Source organism: Helianthus annuus, chromosome 9 (assembly GCF_002127325.2).
Source record: "Helianthus annuus cultivar XRQ/B chromosome 9, HanXRQr2.0-SUNRISE, whole genome shotgun sequence".
NCBI lineage: Eukaryota > Viridiplantae > Streptophyta > Magnoliopsida > Asterales > Asteraceae > Helianthus > Helianthus annuus.
The window spans coordinates 73150648-73169303 of NC_035441.2; the positions used below are offsets into that span (position 1 = coordinate 73150648).

At 38.6% G+C, this 18656-nt stretch overlaps 1 protein-coding gene across 1 annotated transcript; it reads right to left on the reverse strand.

Moving 5' to 3' along the window:
- On the reverse strand, positions 1–3720 carry LOC110899918 (ubiquitin carboxyl-terminal hydrolase 4). Its single transcript, XM_022146810.2, has 6 exons — positions 3272–3720; positions 1583–1699; positions 1361–1459; positions 1030–1212; positions 727–908; positions 1–649 (listed from the first exon to the last, which is right to left on the reverse strand). The coding sequence occupies exons 1-6, from the start codon at positions 3386–3388 to the stop codon at positions 247–249; spliced, it is 1101 nt and encodes a 366-aa protein (XP_022002502.1). The 5' UTR covers positions 3389–3720; the 3' UTR covers positions 1–246.
- Between the last annotated feature and the right edge of the window lie 14936 nt (positions 3721–18656).

Sequence of the window (18656 nt, forward strand, 5' to 3'; positions counted from 1 at the left end):
TACAGTTTTGAACTTCGGTAATCTCCATTATTTCCATAAATTTGAATGTCCCAAACATTGAAAAAAAAAAAAAAAACTATCATAGCAGCCACTGCATTACAGGTACTTTGAAAAATGGCAGAGCATTAATCAACTGTACATCTAACCGACATGAATGTGATTATACTTTCTCTGATCTAGTCCCACTAAAGACGAAATATAGAACAATTAAACAACAGAGTTATATCATAATGAACATACGCGTTATCAGCTCGAGTTGTTAGCAAGGCTCTCATAGAAAAGAATATACCCATGATCAGTGTTACTTGCATACTCCTGAGCTGAACCAAAGGCAGTCTGAATAGCCGATTCTTCAATCATCTCCACATTCTCATCGTCAAAAAATAGCCAGTGGTTGTGGCTTTTCACCAGACTCACATAATGGCCATGATTGGGCCCACTGCCGACATGAACCACCACCGCGAATAAAGAATACTCACAGTCTGCGTCTTCCATGGTGTTTGTCAGCTTTAGCTCCAGAGGGAACACCACGCGATACGATAGTTTTTTGTACCTACCGAGTTGTTCCATGTACTTGAAACGTTTTAAATGTATAACCAAAATATGGGGCGGTTTTTTAATCTTCATCCTCTTTTGTGCTTCCTGCAAACTGTGAGAATAAAAAAAAAAAAAAAGTCATTAAACTATGCACCAATTCAAATATTGGTGTTTGCAGATGGTACCGACCTGCAGCATTTATCACAGAAAAACTTATCCTCAGCGTTCAAGGTTTCGGTGGAGCTGAAGTTTTTTAAACAACTTGTGATTGAACTGTTCTGCTCTATATCAAGGCTTAGATCTAAGAAAGTCTCGTCTCTTGCAGTCACGGTCTCGCACCTTAAACACCTTGTCTCATTCGTGAGTATACCCTGCATTTTTAAGCACGAGCGGAATTACATATCGTCAAAGTTGCCATTAAGGAATATATACAACCATGAACCATGTACGTTAAATACAGAAGGGTATATAATATTTAAATTTGAAACTAACTTGAAAGTTTTTGTGAACCCAGGTAACTAGGGGCTCTTTCTTTACACCGTTGACATGACCACCATGTGGCCCGTTAACAATCTTTTGAGGAGGTGATAAACCTTCTGCTGGACCTTTTGCTGCTTCTTTCTCTAGTATGTCAACAAGATCGTTTAACAAGAAGTTCAAAAACTCGTGTGCATCCTACATAAACATTTTAAAGACTGATCAGAAATTAAACTTAACAAAATCCAAGAGCAACATGAACAGTGTGACTGATTAGCATCTGAATTAACATAAAGATTCAGAGGGTGAAGTGTAATAAAGTTTACATAATTAACCCTGAATGTACCTGATGCATGTAACCACGGAATAGCTCATTTTCTTTCTTGACTCTTTGTACAAAGCGCTTTGGAGCAATAACACCTGTTTTCTTCTTTTGTGTACTAATCTAAACAAAGATGTGATTTTTTTTTTTAAACCAAGCGTAATAGAATTGCACATACAGTATATTTACTGATTAACACAAGAAAGAACTAGCAATAGATAAGTAATTTCTAACTAGCTTTGTTACCTGCATGAACAATTCGGCTAAACAAGTAAGGAGATTCTCTTCCACATCTCCTGTATTTTTACCGTTTCCATAGTATTCAAGAAGCTGTTCACGAAATGGAACACAGAAATAAAGGGCCTGAAAAATAAACCATCACCAAACATAGTTATTAAAGGCGTTAGGCGCACCCAAGGCGCAAAAAAAGCGTGGGCCTGAGAAAAAAAAAGCGCACAGCAAAAATAAAATAAAATATTTTTGTATAATAGAAAATCAATACTATTCTTCAAATAAACTAAACTAAAGCTAATACATAACATTAAATATTGTCTATTTAGTACCAAAAGTTATAAAATGCTAGTTTATTAGTGTAGAAAAGCAGTTTCGTTAGATAAAAATAGAAATCTAGCTGTAATCTTGCCGGATTTAGAGAATTTGGCCGGAATCTGCGCATGAACCATCACAATGAGAACTAAAGCATGATTGCCTTGACTTAAGGCGCAATTGCCTCGCCTCGCTAGGAAACTGGGCCTAGGCGCAAGAGGCGATGGCTTTTAACAACTATGTCACCAAAACAGAATGTTAGGGTGACTAGAAAGGGTACAAAATTTAAGTAAAAGTATAGCCAGAAACATGATACACCTCAATGATACCTTCAAAAGGTTCCTAAGCCAAAAAAATATGCTTCATTAACTAGTAGAAAGTAGAAACAAAGAATATACTAACGAACAATGATCAACATATATATATGATAACTTGAGAACAACATAGGCACACCATCTGGAAAAAAGAACTACTCTACTAAATACCTAGGATCAATTAGCTGCCATATTTTCTTTTTAAACTTTCCTTGGTATTACATGTAAGTTAACTAAAGGACTAAGGAGTACTAACGAAGCAACTAGTGAAGTCTCGCTATACTTTACGAACTGTAGCACTAAAGCAAGTTCTGTAGCACTAAAGCAAGTTCTGAACTGCGTGCATAATATGTGATGCACCTGTTGCGCCGATAAGAATGCATCGCTACCGCTGATGTGTTGCATTTACGTTATGCAACGATATTGCGCCAATTTCGCATAATGCGCTTCGATGCACGCACCATTGTCTGCTTTTTGTTTTTTTTTTTTTTCAATTTTTTTTAAATGGGTTGGGTTTTTTCAATAACTAATATCTTAGTATGCTTCATGTGGACCATATTATGGTTCCTAAACACCTTTTTGTCGCTTTAGAAATATTTTAGCATGCTTGATTTGAACCAAAAAGCACAACTTAATCTTCTTATTACATGAGTTTTTTAGTTTAAGCATGTTCTAATAATTGTTATGTATAATTAATAATTTCGTATTTTTTTATAAAGAACGCATCGCATCATCGTGCATCACGCGTCAGATTTTTGGACCAACCGCATCGGAGCGCATCACGTAATTTAAAACCAAGATCATGTGACAGTATCCCTTCTATCGGCCGAGGCTTCTTTGTGCCCAAAACTTCTAACTACTTGTATGTGGTCATCCTAGTAATTCAAAACATATAATCATAGCAAACTGATGAACTACCACCAACAATATAACACAAATCTCCAATACCACTACATAAAAACACAACCATGACAATCCCAAAGTAAAATCTACCTCATAAAACTGCAAATAAACAAAACACTAACAACACAAAATCAACAAAACATAGACGAAATTAAAACAATCAAATAAAAACCTGCAAAACGCTGTTGCAATAGCAAGTATTCCCGAAGTTTTCAAGTCCGAAATACCGTTCGCCTTCCGGAAACTGGTCTCCTAGAGCTTTCTCGAGCTTAGACCCCGTAGCGCCCATGAGACCATCCACTAAATACCAAAATTCCTCAATTTCTTTCGTACAATCTCAATTAATCCAACAATCTGTAACAAATTGTCGGTGAATATTGCCTAGGGTTTGTTAAAATTAAACCTAGAATCACTACGTGTGTGTGAGAGAGAGAATGAATAGGTTTACTGTGCTATCGATTAGGGTTTATTGGATGAGTGAGAAATTGGGAAGAAGAAGATGTGTGTGAATCTAATTTGATCGATTTGGTATCGAATACGTATGGGGGATTTGTTTGGGTCGGTTGACTATGATACGGTGGTGGTGTTCATCATATGGAGTGTCGAAGATCCACAATTGTTGTATAAGATGAGCGAGCATCAGTCATGTGCATTTACCACTTGTACGGTACAAATGATGAAGATTATTATGTTTAACCTAAGACCAATGTTTTCAGACAGACCAGACGTCGAACCGGTCTTTTTACCGGTTTAATGGTCCGACCAGTCGAACGTGGATGTAAGAAACGGAAGGTATCGTAAATATTATAAAAATTAATAGGGTTAGATCTGAAAAAATATATAAAAAACCGGTCCAATCCTTCCAAAACCGGTCCGACCGGCCGGTTTCCCGGTCCAACCGCCAGGTCGCCGGTTCAACTCCGATTCAATGCATTTTCAGCCCGATACCATGACCCAGACTGGCTCAACCTTCGGTTTCCGGTCCGATCGGCCAGTCCGGTCCGGGTCTGAAAACACAACCTAAGACTATCCGTTATTGTCTTGGTGAGCATCAGGATTCATCTTGTAATATTGCTCTCCCTGACGCTGAGTGGACATTGATTGGACACCGGTTAAGACCATTGCTAAAGGCACATGACCCTGTTGTGGTTCAGGTGAGCAGTGGCTTCAGCGACTTTTTTATTATTTTATTTTACATTTATTTATTCTTTCTAAATTTGTAACGTAATATTAATAGAAAACTAAGTTTTATAAAATATCACATTAAAATAAAAGGACTACAAGCAACAAATAATATTAGTCTAGTACAAGATCATCGGGTTATCTAGCCCACAGATGCTCGACCAACTCATGGTGAAGTTTTCGTGTGTCTCATGGTTCTTGATATTGCTTATGTTTGGGAGTTTTTTTAACGTCAATGATTGTCGATTCACTTTCGAGACATCTCTTTGGTGGTTTTGACATATCCATTATGTAGAATCACCCCCTGGGATATCTCATTTGTCCTCCAAAATCATGTTATGTACAATTAGACAAGTGTAGATGATCTCATTATTTTATCTCAAGTTATAAACTGTATTGGGTTGACAATCAAATGAAATCTTTTCTTTAAAACTCCAAACGCTCTTTCAATATCCTTTCTTGCTAATTCTTGCTTCTTTGTAAAGTACTTTGGTTTGTTATCAGTTGTACTCGTTGTAAATAACGTCAACCAGGTAGTAGTCGTACTTGAAATGTTCTCTGTTTGCATAAAACAATTGTGTTGGCTCAACCCGTCGACAATGTCCTCGAATATTGGGGATTGATCCATAACATTTAGGTCGTTATTTGACCCAGCAACTCTAAAAAACGCATGTCAAATCCAAAGATGTGAGGCCACCGCTTCAAGTATAATTGTCGGGTTCTTGTGATCACCTTGGTGGAACTAACCTCGCCAAGTCGTATGACACATAGCCCATCCAACATGCATACAATTGTCATACCCCAACCGATGACAGAAACATCGGGGCATGGAACTGAGCGAAACAGATTGTCAAGAGAAATTCCATAACGACTAAATTACCAAATAGTTAATATTATGTCCCATACCATAACCCATTAAGTAATCTAATTATTACAGACATAGATATTCTCCAAACAAAACATGTTTCGACAACTCATCTTTCAAATAAAAATAAATTGTTCGTTTGTTTCTAGACTCTTCCTAACTTGGTTCCACATAGCAAGCATCCTAGCAGATAGCATCCTAAACACCTGTCACATACGTTAAAATACGGGTCAATACACATAGTGTAAAGGTGAGCATACAAGTTTGATAATAATAATAATAGAGTTCGAAATAGTTTACGCATAACCAGCATGTAACATGTACAAAGTGAAGGCAAGTAGGTTATCGACAGAGAAATATGCACAGACGTGACTGCGAGTTGTAGAATGCGCAACACATGTCCCCACTGGAACACGTGAAGTAAAGCCCTTAACAACCCCTGTCCACGACAGGTGCTGAGTCCAAACTATAGTACTATCGTTGCTAAGGTGTCAGGCAACAATCACTGTGTTAACATAACATACAAGCATTTATCGAATAACACGTAGCATGCAATAACGGTTAGCGTATAAATAGTGTTTGCGTTGTGTGTCGATTGTGATTTGAATAGAGGTAACGTATGTAACACCCAAAAGTGCGTAAAGCAAAAAGGGATCGAGTATACTCACAGATTGTGTTTAACAAGTAAACACTCTCTTGGATTGAAGGGAGCGCTGAGAGAGATTAGCCAGCTAAACAGTTAACGATATCATAAACAATAAGCGGTGCGTAAAACGATGCAAAAGTGATAAGTGTCGGATGGTAATCCGATCGGATGGCAATCCGATCGGATGGCCAGTCGATCAGATGTCAATCCGTTCGGATGGTCATCCGATCGGATGGCCATTCGATTGGATTGACACCTCGTTTGGTGAGGATGTGTTTGTGTATGATGGTTTGCCTTTTGAAGTTTTCGTTGCAGCATTTTGAAAACAGAGAAGTATCTCTACCCTTCAGCTCGATCGATCGAACGGCGGTTCGATCAGGTGACGATCCGTTCGGCGAGGTATTTCTCAGAGAACAAGTTCACAGCAGTGTTGTCACTCGAATGGATGGTCTACCGATCAGGTGGCAATCCGTTAGAACATGTTGAAAATTGTTTAAGTGTTTGTAGTTCCAAACATCACATGGTCGAATGGTCGTTCGATCGGATTACTATCCGATCAGACGGTAATCTGTTCGACGTTTAAAACTTTGAAAAGTTGAATTAATAGCTTAAGTGTGGGACCAAGTGTAAGCCGATCGGATGGTAATCCGATCGGACGGCAATCCATCCCAACGGCCTGATCGTCTTGACACTTGATTGTTTTGAAAGTTTGCAGTTTTGATCGAGACGATGTGACAACGTGCTAAACAACAGAAACCTCGCCAAGACTCAAGTGACCCGATCGGACAGGAACCACCCTAGTCTGACCAGTTAACTGTTCGAGACGGTGTTTCATGTTTAACCCGAAATCGGTAGTCTCTTGGATAGAACCCAGATCTTGAACCAACACATCAAAAAGAAGGAGTAGAAGATCAGAACAAGCTCCGATTCTATTGGTTTTGAGTGCATTGAGTGTAAAAGAGTTGAAAGAAAGTTTAGAAACCATCTTTCAATCCTTTTCACCATGAATATGTTCAGATCTATGCAAGATCTTTGTTTATTCATGTGGAAATCGTCCAGATCTAAGTTGTCCTTGGTGGATTGAAGCCAAAACATGAAGTTCATAAGAACTCCATGATGACATCACCCTAGAACACCTCAAATCCACTGATTTCACGGTTAAAAGTTAAGATTCAAAAGAGAGAATGATGAAGACGTGCGTGTAGATCATAGAAGTACAAGATTTAGGTTGAAAACTTACAAGAATCGCGAGAAATCGAGAGAAAGAAGAGCTTGAGTGCGGCTGGGTCGAGTGAGAGCTGTCACATCATAAATGATGTGACAGGTAGGTATTTATAGGGTTTCCCAAAAAGGAAAGTGCAAGGGTCGAGTGGGTCACCGATCGGATGATTGTCCGATCGGGTGGCAATCCGATCAGATGGCAATCCGATCGGATGGCTATCCGATAGAGTTGTCACTCGATCGAGTGGCTCCGACGATTTGAGTTTCGGCGTTTTGTTTCGTGCGTTGGGTTTTGCGATGCGCTTCGAGTGAGCGGTGCGATAGAATTACCCATTAGTTACACAATTAATCCCAACTACTATATCTAACATACAATCACTATAATTAACTTGCGTTTAGCGTCTGCGATTCGATTGCGATAGAATTGCGATTGCGTTTCGATTAATCACCACAATTTAAACATAAGTAAACATGCACAAGTAACACGTAAATAGCACACACACGTAAAACAATATCTAGAACGCATAATTCGGGTTGCGAATGCGATTGCGATGCGATAAGCGATAAAGCGATCAAACATGCGATAATTAGCGATTAAACCTCGACTATTAGCAATTACTCCACATAATACAACTAATGCGATAAAATAAATAGATTATCTACAAGTCAAAGAAGTCAAAACAGTAGTTGAGCAAGGAGTGACAGACCGCAATCAACAATCTTTTCTTCCTTTGACTTTAATCTTGACTTTGACTTTGACTTTCGAAACACGGGGTGTTACAACAATCCAGGCTACTGAACATTCCGGGAAAACCATGTTTTTCACCTGAACCTCGTATATGCTTTGGATATCATACAACGTTGGTTTTCGCAAATATCATCGTGAGTAAATGGACATGATCCCTACGAAAAGATATATAATTGGGTAAATTACTTTTTGAGTCCCTGTGTTTTATAGGTTTTAACTAATTGAGTCCAAAAGCAAAAAGTTTAACGACCGGAGTCCCCATAAGCATTTTCTTTAACCATTTGAGTCCAAATTTCTAACTCTATCCACCAAGTTTGTTAACTACAAGGGTAATTTGGTCATTTATAGACAAAGTACAAGCTCTATGTGCACAGGGTATAAGGAACAAGTCTTTAATGCATAAATATTTTAATATTATATATAAAATAAATTATATATATATATTGTTATACACACCTGCACACACAAACGTTTCACACACACACCTACATGTCCATCCCTCCTCTCTATCTCATCTAGACCCCTACCACCACTATTAACACTACCGCACCACCACTGCACCACCACCATCTCCACCGCACCTCCACCGCTATCACCACCTTCCATTGACCATCAACCACCACTGTCACCGCCTGCAAACCGCACCGTCGACGGCCACTGTCAACCACCGCCTGCAGATGTGTCACACCCCAACCGATGGCGGAATCATCGGGGCGTGACACTAGGCGAATCAGATTGCTCAAGAGAATCCATAACAACTATATTGCGACAGTATTCATTATCCCATACTAATAAACCATACAATCACATAAGGTATCACAGATTTCTTGTCCTCTCGAACAATACAAATCCGACAACATAGATTTTAGGTGAGTTTCTAGACTTCCTAGCTTGATCTGATGTAACTGCGACTAAACCTGCGACATACGTTAAAACGACGTCAATACAAAAGTATTGGCGAGTATACAAGTTTTGATAGAGTAGCGTAAATAATTAAAAAGTGCTGCGAATTACCAAATACATAAACGAGATACCTCAACATACATGCAAAAAGACAGATACTACCAGCTAAGTCACTCGAGCTGCGATTGCGATTGCTATTCATCCTAACTAGACCCCGTCGGGTGCTATATTTCTATACTAGTTAAGGCGGGACCTCGCGAGTATAAGTCCTAACACATATGTAACTAGCATCACGTGTAAATATGCATAACAGTTATTCGCAAGTGATAAACAGTTTGATTGAATAATTCGTTTTGATATATTTGATTTAATTAGGAACGTATGTTACACCCAAAATGCGATAAAAAGAGGTTCGAGTATACTCACAGTCGGTGTCCGACAAGCAAACACAACTTGGTTGGATTGGAGGGAGCGCGTCTGAGAATAGCCTGATTACAGATTGATAGCGTAAGCGTTGAATGGTGCATTTAACGGTGGCAGTGAACCAAGTGTCGAATGGTAATCTGATCGGATGGCAATCCGATCGGATGGCCAGTCATTCGGGTGGCAATCCGTTCAGATGGTCATCCGATCGGATGGCCAGTCGATTGGATTGTCACCTCGTTTGGCATGGATGTGTTCATGTATGATGGTTTGCCTTTTGAAGTTTTCGTTGTAGCATTTTGAAAACAAAGAAGTATCTCTACCTTTCAGGTCGGTCGATCGAACGGCGGTCTGACCGGGCGACAATCCGATTAGTAGGACACTTTAGTGAGAACAAATTCACAGCAGTTTGTTACTCGATCGGATTGCAATCCGATCGGGCGGCAATCCATTTGGAACTCATTATGCATTGAACATGTTAAGAATTGTTAAGTCCTCAAACGTCACACGATCGGCCGGTCGCTCGATCGGATGGCAATCCGATCGGGCGGTAATCCGCTTCAACATTCAGATCCCTTGAATAGTTGGAGAAATAGTTTAAGTATGGAACCAAGTGCAACCCGATCGTACGGCCAATCGATCGGGTGGCAATCCGATCGGGTGGCAACCCGATCGGACGACAATCTGTTCTGACGGTCTGATCGTTCTATCACTTGTTTCTATTTGAAATGTTGTGGTTTTGAATGAGACGTTTTGATAACTTGTTTGCACAAGAGGACCCGTATCTCGTCCCAAGTGACCCGGCCGAACAGGAATCACCCTAGTCCGAACAGTTCACGGTTCGAGTCGATTGTCCATGTTCAAACCCGAAATCAACATCTCTCCCCGGATAGAATTCAGATCTGGAACTAATGCTTCACTAAGAATGTGTAGAAGATTAGAGCAAGCTCCGATTCCATCGGGTTTAAGTGCATTGAGTGTAAAAGAGTTGAAAGAAAGTTGGAAAACCATCTCTCAATCCTTTTTACCATGAATATGTTCAGATCTATGTAAGATCTTTGTTTATTTATGTAGAAATCGTTCAGATCTAAGTTGTTTTTGGTGGATTGAAGCCAAAACAGGAAGTTCATAAGAACTCCATGATGACATCATCCTAGAATACCTCAAATCCGGTGATTTCTCGGTTAAAAGTTAAGATTTGAAAGATAGAAAGGTGAAGGAGTGCGTGTAGATCATGAAAGTACAAGATTTGGGGTAGAAACTTACAAGAATCGCGAGAAATCGAGAGGAAATAGCCCCAAAGCGTGCTGGTCGAGTGAGAGCTGTCACATCACTGTTCAAGTGATGTGACAAGTGCTATTTATAGGTGAAGAGGATTGGAGGTGCTGGAGTGTCACGGGTTGGGTGGGTCACCGATCGGGTGGCAGTCCGATCGGGCGGCAATCCGATCGGGTGGCAACCCGATCGGGTGACCGTCCGATCGAGCTGTCACTCGATCGAGTGGTTCCGATGGTCATTTCGTTTTGACTGTTAAGCGTCGCGTTAGTTTGGTCACACATTTCCATCCACATTTTCATATATCTTTTATAATTAGTCACATTTGGGTCGTATATACATATCCATATTTCAAATCCTGCGATAATCGAGTTACGCGTGCCTGCTAGTGCGTTTTTGAGTGTTGAGTTGCACTGCGACACATCACGGCTATCAAGGAGGGTAGAGTTGGTCCTCACTCGACATCTTCGTGGTTGTCAGCAAGTGCATTGTGATGTGATAGCGATAAAGTATGCGAAATTATGCGAAAATACCGCGATATAGCGATATATGCGATATAGGTACATTTTGATCCGAATCTGTGGTGCTAGGCGTAACGAGTATAACGAGTAGTAACAACGCACGGACGTGCAGGTTGTTACAAGATGAGACCACCACCACCTACACACCATCGCCGCCACACCGACAGTAGGAGAATGTCACCGTCGCCTCTCTCTCTTCACCTATCCAACAAAATTTCAACGAAACCCTAGAAAAAGAAACCCTAATTTCTGATTTTCCACATATTGTTAACAACAAATCAGCAGGCTTTGGCTTTGTAAAGCCCCGAAAGATGATGATGATGATGATGATGATGATGATGATATGAACAATCCTCCGCCAACTCCAAAACACAATCAGGCATCGGATGATGATGAAAGTGAAGCTACTCCGGGTCATGATACTGTAGAAGAAAGCAGACATGTTAAGAGTAATGTGGAGGATCAAGTGAAGGTTGGTGGGGGAATTGAAGAGCAATTTGTTCAGATGAGTGTGCAGAATGTACAGAAACATGTTAAGAGTCAAGAGGATGTGAGTTTTGTGGCGGTCAGTGGGGCAATGATGAGCGGGTTATGGGAAGCGATTCGTATAGTCGATATATTAACTACAGGAAATTATTTTACAGCAGAAGTAGAAGCAATTGCTGCTGCAAAGAGACACTCTGACACTGAACGGAGTGAAGTTCTGGATATTAATAGAAGACTCGATGCAATAGAACTCACATATTCGTTTACGAGGTATATAGAAATCCTGTTTTTCTTTTGTTTTGTTTTACTTTTATGCAATGCATGCTAGGTGTTTGATAAATTGACCGAGTGAAAAATGCGAGATTTTGTTTTGATGTGGTATATATTGTTGTGTACTGCAGTGATGGTAGTGAAACAAATCCTTACGAAAACCGTCTGTGACTTACCAAGATCCAGTTGCACAAACCTAGTTTTCGAGTAATAACGTTGTTCGAACTACTGGAGGTTTGTGATTGAGGTGGTGGTTAGAGACGGTGGTGGTCAATGACAACGATAGCCGCTTTTGGAGGGTTTGTCTTTTATATCCCAACTCCGTATGGGTATATAGGGGACAAAACCTCACTATGTTTTATGTCAAAAACTATCTTTTGTGTTGTGTAACATATCTATGTATTGGTTAACATTTGTGAACGTTGTGGAAACTAGAAAACTATGTTGGAACCTTGTAAACTTGGTTTGAAAACAATATATTATGGCATCGTTGTGGTTTATTATGTTTACACATTTGGATGCAATGATTACCTTTCTTATGTCACACACAATACGCTTCCGCTACTGGCAGGGTGTGACATATACATATATATATATACACACACTTTTAGTTTTAGCATTAGTTTATATAATAATTATTTTTATTATATCAGTAACTATATTTAATATATTAAATAAAAATTACATAAATAATAGGCTACCGATCCAACTATTTTAGGAGTCGGCCCATTTATTAAACAAGTTATATAAATAATAGGCTCACTTATAAAACAAACTTATGTTTAAGTTCAAGCTTGTTTTAAACAACTGAAAAACTTTGGGCACAGGAAAAGATAGGCAGGTGTATTTATGTTTTTCATGTTGACGCGCTCACCACACACCATGGTCATGTTGGATGGAGTGGGTAAGTGGGAAGGCTCCAGAAAAGAGAAAAAGTTACATCACAACTGGAGTGAGCAGTGTTCTCGCAAGTTCTCGACCCTCTTTCCCCACCCTCCTCCCCGCTCTCTTACACACCTTTCCCCCTTTGGCTTCTACTTCTAAAGATTTCCCAACCTTCTCAACTCGATCCCCATGAAATGCAAATGTGGATGATCTTTCGCGATGGTCCTCCCCGCTCTAGCGCTCTCTCACACACCTTTTCCACGCTAATACATTTATGAAGTTAACCTGTACACATCTCTTCTAGTAATTGACTCTTTTCAGAATTCATCAAGATTATTTTCAGAAACTCTTTGAGGATACTTTTTATTGAGAAACTCTATGAACAAAAACTATTTGAGGATGCTTTCTATTGAGAAACTCTTTTCTGTATTTGAATTTGTATATGCCATTATTAGTACTATTGATTAATTATTTTATTTATATCAATTTCATAATCCCTTTATCTATTTACCTATATATTAAAAATAGAATTGAATGAACAGTAATAAAAATAGAATTGAATAAATAGTATCGGGTACCTGTACCGGTATCAAATTTACCAAACTGGGTGTATTTTCGGTATCGGTTCGGCACCGGTATTCATCAGTTTTTACCCTCAAATACCGGTGCCGTACCAGTAGCGACCGTATCGAGCCATACCGTACCAGGTATATTTGGTACCGGTACTCACTTTTGGGGATTTCGGTAACGGTATTTTCGGTACCAGTTGGTACCGAGCTCATCAAATCATGTAGCAACGTAGTAATGCAAGTAATTGCATAGTTTAGATTACTTTTCACACACACAATAAGTAAACTGTATTTCGTTTGAATGAGGTTTTATATACACAACAACTTATTTTGCTTTATTTTTTGTCTTTTTTTTTGTAATGAAGGAATTGTATAATGTAAAATTAACTTGGATTTACCTATAGAGTAAATTACAAGTTTTGTCCTTTATGTTTACATCAAATTGCAGGCGCTGTCCTTTTGGCCAAAAGTTTACAGGCGGTGTCCTTAAGCTTTCAAAATCTTGCACATTTTGTCCTTTAGGCCAAACCTGGTTAGAAATCTCAGTTAAAAATTATCATGTGCAAAGCACATGAGGGTAAAATGGTAATTTCTCTTACCCTTACACTTTCTCTTCTTCTTCAATGATTTAAACCTGCAATTTGATTACCTCAAATACCCCTCGATACAAAGAATCACAAGCTTCTTTTTTATTCAATTTTCGGTCGTTAATGGAGTCCTCAACTTAACACCACCACAGCATGGCCAAATCTAACTTCTTTCGTAACATCATTAAACCCTTTCATTCAAGTTCAAAAAAAGGTAAAAAGATTCACTTTTTTGTTTCAAGATTTCATTTTTATGTGTTTTTGCACATGGGTTTCTTGATTTCATTTTTATGTGTTTTTGCACATGGGTTTCCGCGCATGCCTACGCAACATGATCATCTTTTATGTGTTTTTCTTGTTGACAAAAGATTAATTATGAATAAAGAAATCAGTGTTTTTGTCAAACATTTTTTGGTCAAATGTTGTGTTCCTCGTCTATTTTGTATTGTTTTCTGCAACATGGTGGTTCAAAATGCTAACTGCGATTTCTTTCGTTGACACAAAGAGCCAAACTTGATGGTTCAAAATGCTAACTAGTTTAAAGAACAAGAAAAGATTAGTTGAAAACACAAGGTGAGTTGATATTATTGTAGAGAATTTACGTTGGGTGTTTGTCGTTGCAGGGGACATTGGACGGAGGGGTGCAGATTGCTGTGAAGAAGTTGGCAAACACTTCGAATCAGGGGAAAAGGGAGTTTGTAAATGAAGCCAGATTACTGACGCGTGTACAACACCGTAATGCTGTGAGTATTGTGCGGCTCCGTAGAATTGCTGGAGGTAATTAAATTTAAGTTTTAAATCATTGAAGAAGAAGAAGGGAAAGTGTAAGGGTGAGGGAAATTACCATTTTACCCTCATGTGCATTACATATGACAGTTTTTAACTGAGATTTCTAACTGTCACACCCTGGCGTTTGCGGAAGCGTGGGTTTATTTGGTGTGACTTCTTAATACCATAGCACAATCATGACAATGCTATATGAAATAAAACACATAATAGTCATCCATTCATTAAGTTTTAAAAGTTACTATAACAACATTGTTTTAAAAGTCGACACATGAAACAAAATACAATCATGACATAATTAAAAAAAAACATGTCCATACGACACGACAAGACTTGACTAGAAATACGGTTTAAGACTTGTAACCCGTCCAGGCAAGGGTCACACCTCCTAAACCTGGATGACATCATTATTCCCTACGCAGCTTGACGTGATTGCATACCTTGCCAGATCCACTAATTCCCTGAAATACATGTAGTTTTGAAAAATCAACAAAAAGTTGAGCGAGTTCATGTAAAAGTGAGTATGTATAAACCTTTCATGTATGAATAAAAGTCCATGGTATGTAGCAATAAGGAAAAAGAGATCACCAATGGGTTGCAAAGCCACTGATATGTGTGAGAAAGTGCAGGAAAACTCAAACCTAGCAAATTTGTTACCGGGCTTCGGCGGTAAGACACAGTCATCTCTATGGGCCGCCCCGACCTCACGGGTGTGGGCTCGCTACACCCAAATAGATCTATCACTCTTGTGTCCCTCGGTCCTAACAATGAGGATTAATGGCCTTAAGTGTTGTACCCACTCCTCACATGATCTAGTAGTAAAATCCTCCCTACGCTAACCATACCATGTAAATAAATGTTTGTAATAATTATCGCATGTATTTCACCCCCGAAGTATAAAACTGTAAAGAGAAAAGGGGGACATGAACTCACAGAAGTGCGTATCCCGTAACGTCAATCTCAAACTCGATCAGCTACCTAGCAACCTACAACGTACTAATGTCTATTAGACGAATGGGCCGTGCCTTGGCTTAGGGTTTAGTGTTTTGAGTTGCGTTACTCCGATATTATACTTGTTAAAATAATATTAATTATTTTAACTTAACTTTTGTTTTGGGAAAATAGTTAGGAAACTATTTCGTATTCACACTTCTCAGGTATTTATATGTGTATTTCCTTCCCAAGGATGGGGGTATTTATACATGTACCTTTGTAATTCCGAAAAATATATTTTAAGTCTCACTTAGAAAAATATATTCAAATTACTTGTCTTAAAACATCTTAATTCAATATATATATATATATATATATATTCTAAACATATATTTATCAAATTTTATTACGAAAACCAACCTCCGGCACTTAGTATTTTTGGCAATAAGAATCATGGCGAAGTTTATTTTGAAAACAAGGTTAAAAAAATATATTCGTAAGCACTTGCTAGAAAAATATTTTCTAAGTCTTGAGATTTTTAGAAAATTTCGCCAGAGTTTCCCCTAAAAAACGGAGGTGTCCATGCTTTTAAACATATCATTTTCTTTTCGAAATCAATCAACAATCACCAATAATCAATTCTTACTTTACCAAGAGCAAAAATATATGTGTTTTATTCTAGTCACGAACTTGATACATTTCGAAAACGCGTAGCAACTTGGTAAGACTTTTAGTGGACCTAGTTACCTTCCGAAACGTATTTATTTCTTTAAAAATCATTCTCTTAAAATAATTTAGTGTTTACAACTAGTAAATAATTTTTACAAAAATTTAACTCTTAAACTCTTCTTGTAAATAAAAGCTTTTTTTACACTTATTTTACTTACAAAAATTATGTAAGAGTATGTAAAAGTCATAAACTTTTAGAGATCGGTTCTTGAACTTGGTTTGTTTACAAAACCTTTTGTAAAACTTGGATTAACATGATCATCTATCAACTTGTCCATTTATATTTTAAGAAAATTATTTTTATTCAAGTTCTTGATCAAACTAGAAGGTGGTTATTTATGTATTACATAACCACTCTTTATTCTTGTTAAATCCTACTTCTACATCTCATTTAACAAGATTCACATGGTGCTCAGTATTACATAATCATAAATCAACATAAAATTAACAATATTCTTACTACAACATCATACTAGTAACTTTTTACTTCCATCTTTTATGTAGAACTTCATGTTTAATCTTTTTAGTGTTCTTGTTTCTTGTGATTTAAACATAATACACATACTACAACTTATGATCATAACAACAAGATGAACAAGGGTGTACAAGTAACTTACTACTAGCACAAGGCTAGGGTAGAAACTAGTGATGAAGATGATGAGAAAAAGATGAGGAACAAGCAAGAACAAAGGCTCCTTTGAAGCTCCACAAGTAGCAAGCCTTCTTGTATCAACCTTTAAGCTTGAAAGAGACTAGAAAATGGAAGATGGTGGTGGTGTTATGGTGGTGATGGTGGCGGTTTGGGTGGAGCCGAGAAAGAGAGAGAAGAGTGAGGTGAGGGAGTGTGATGATGGTGTTCGTACAAGGCCATACTTATAGAGATTACTTCACATATCTTGACCAAACTCACAAGCAACAACTTATTAAAATAATGAGATTAAATCAAGTTGGAAGATATGAAGCATGGCAAGAATGTTGTGTGGGTCCTACTTGGGACCGATTTCGGCTAGGGGGGGGGGGTTAAGGGGAACATTTTTGATGTGCGTGTAGTGTAATATATTTTTGGTATATATTTTAAGCCCTTTTTACACTTTTTAGCCAAGTTTTAAATTTATAAAACACGATATTTACTAACACTAAACACACATATGGGCAAGTGCACCCATCGTGGACGTAGTATAGTGTTGGTAAGATACCGAGGTCGTCCAAGGAAACAAAGCTTTTAGTATCGGTTTATCCTCAACGTCTAATCAAATCAAAATGTTAGAAAAAGATTTTAAACTAAGAAAATAAAACTAACTAAATGCTGAAAAATAAAATAAAAATAAAAACAGATAGACAAGATGAATCACTTGGATCCGACTCGTGTATTAGTATAACCTTTGATTATTTTCGCACTTTTGCACTTGTTTAAGAGATTATCTTAGTTATTGTAGTAGAACCCTCTTTTGAAGGCGACGTTACCCTCAACCCAGTAGTTTGAGTCAGCAAGGATACAATCCTAAAGGGTCGGATTATTGAAAGATAATGAATTAAGTTATTAATGCAAATTATGGTAGGCCCCTCTTTTGGAGGTGACATTACCCTCGACTAAGTAGTCTGAGTCAGCAGGGATACAATCCTAAATAGCCGGGTTATAGTATTAATAGTAGTTAACTTATGAGGGGGTCAAAGAGTTTGGATCCCCGCCATCCAATACCTTTGGGTATTGAAGGAGATCCTACTAAATTTGACCCAGGTCCCTTGCAGGACCTCTAAACGTTGAACAAGGGCAAGACCCTTACCAAACCGTTCCCTTAACCCCCGACCAGGTAGCCAACATACCTCCATATAGACCGTGGAGATATGAATGGTGAAAATCTTTTATTTTATATAGACAGTAAAATAATGCCAAGACACCACGGACAAACGATAAGGAAAAGTCACCTTCAACATAAGCAACTAGTTATTAAAGTCATTAATACAAAACCAAATAAAAAGTGCAAAAGATTAAAAATAAAAAGTATTATTATACTAAACACTTGTCTTCACCAAGTGATGTAAGAGACTTAGGCAAACATGGCCTTGATTGTCAAGAACTCTTACGATCAATCTTGGATCCCGAGACGACTCACACACTCTATGATGGACAATGGATGATGGTGGTGGGTGGTGGATGAAGTGTGAGAGAGGTGGTGTGCCAAGGGATGAGTTGCAATGAAGCCAAGCACTCCTATTTATAGGCTGAACAGAGGCCTGGGCACGGCCCCGTGTCCGCTGGGCACGGCCCGTGCCCGTCTGACACTATCTCTCCTCATTAATTGTAATTCGCAATTACAATTAATGCGCCTGCAGTACTTTGGGCACGCCCCCGTGTTCACTGGGCACGGCCCCGTGGTGAGCAATAGGAGCTTCAACAGGTTTGTCTTTTATGCTGCTTCTTGGGCACGGCCCCGTGCTCGCTGAGCACGGGGGTGTTCAGTCTTCTGCCTTCTCTGTTTTGCTTGGGAGGATGCTGTTGAAGGGTCGGGCAATCCACTTTTGTTCCT

Bases quoted from the DNA above. Each gene is read 5' to 3' on its own strand.
- LOC110899918 (XM_022146810.2), bottom strand. From the start codon at position 3,388: ATGGGCGCTACGGGGTCTAAGCTCGAGAAAGCTCTAGGAGACCAGTTT. The intron at 1,460-1,582 runs GTAACAAAGCTA...ATCTTTGTTTAG, and splicing joins TAGCCGAATTGTTCATGCAG to ATTAGTACACAAAAGAAGAA. The intron at 909-1,029 runs GTTAGTTTCAAA...TTAAAAATGCAG, and splicing joins GGGTTCACAAAAACTTTCAA to GGTATACTCACGAATGAGAC.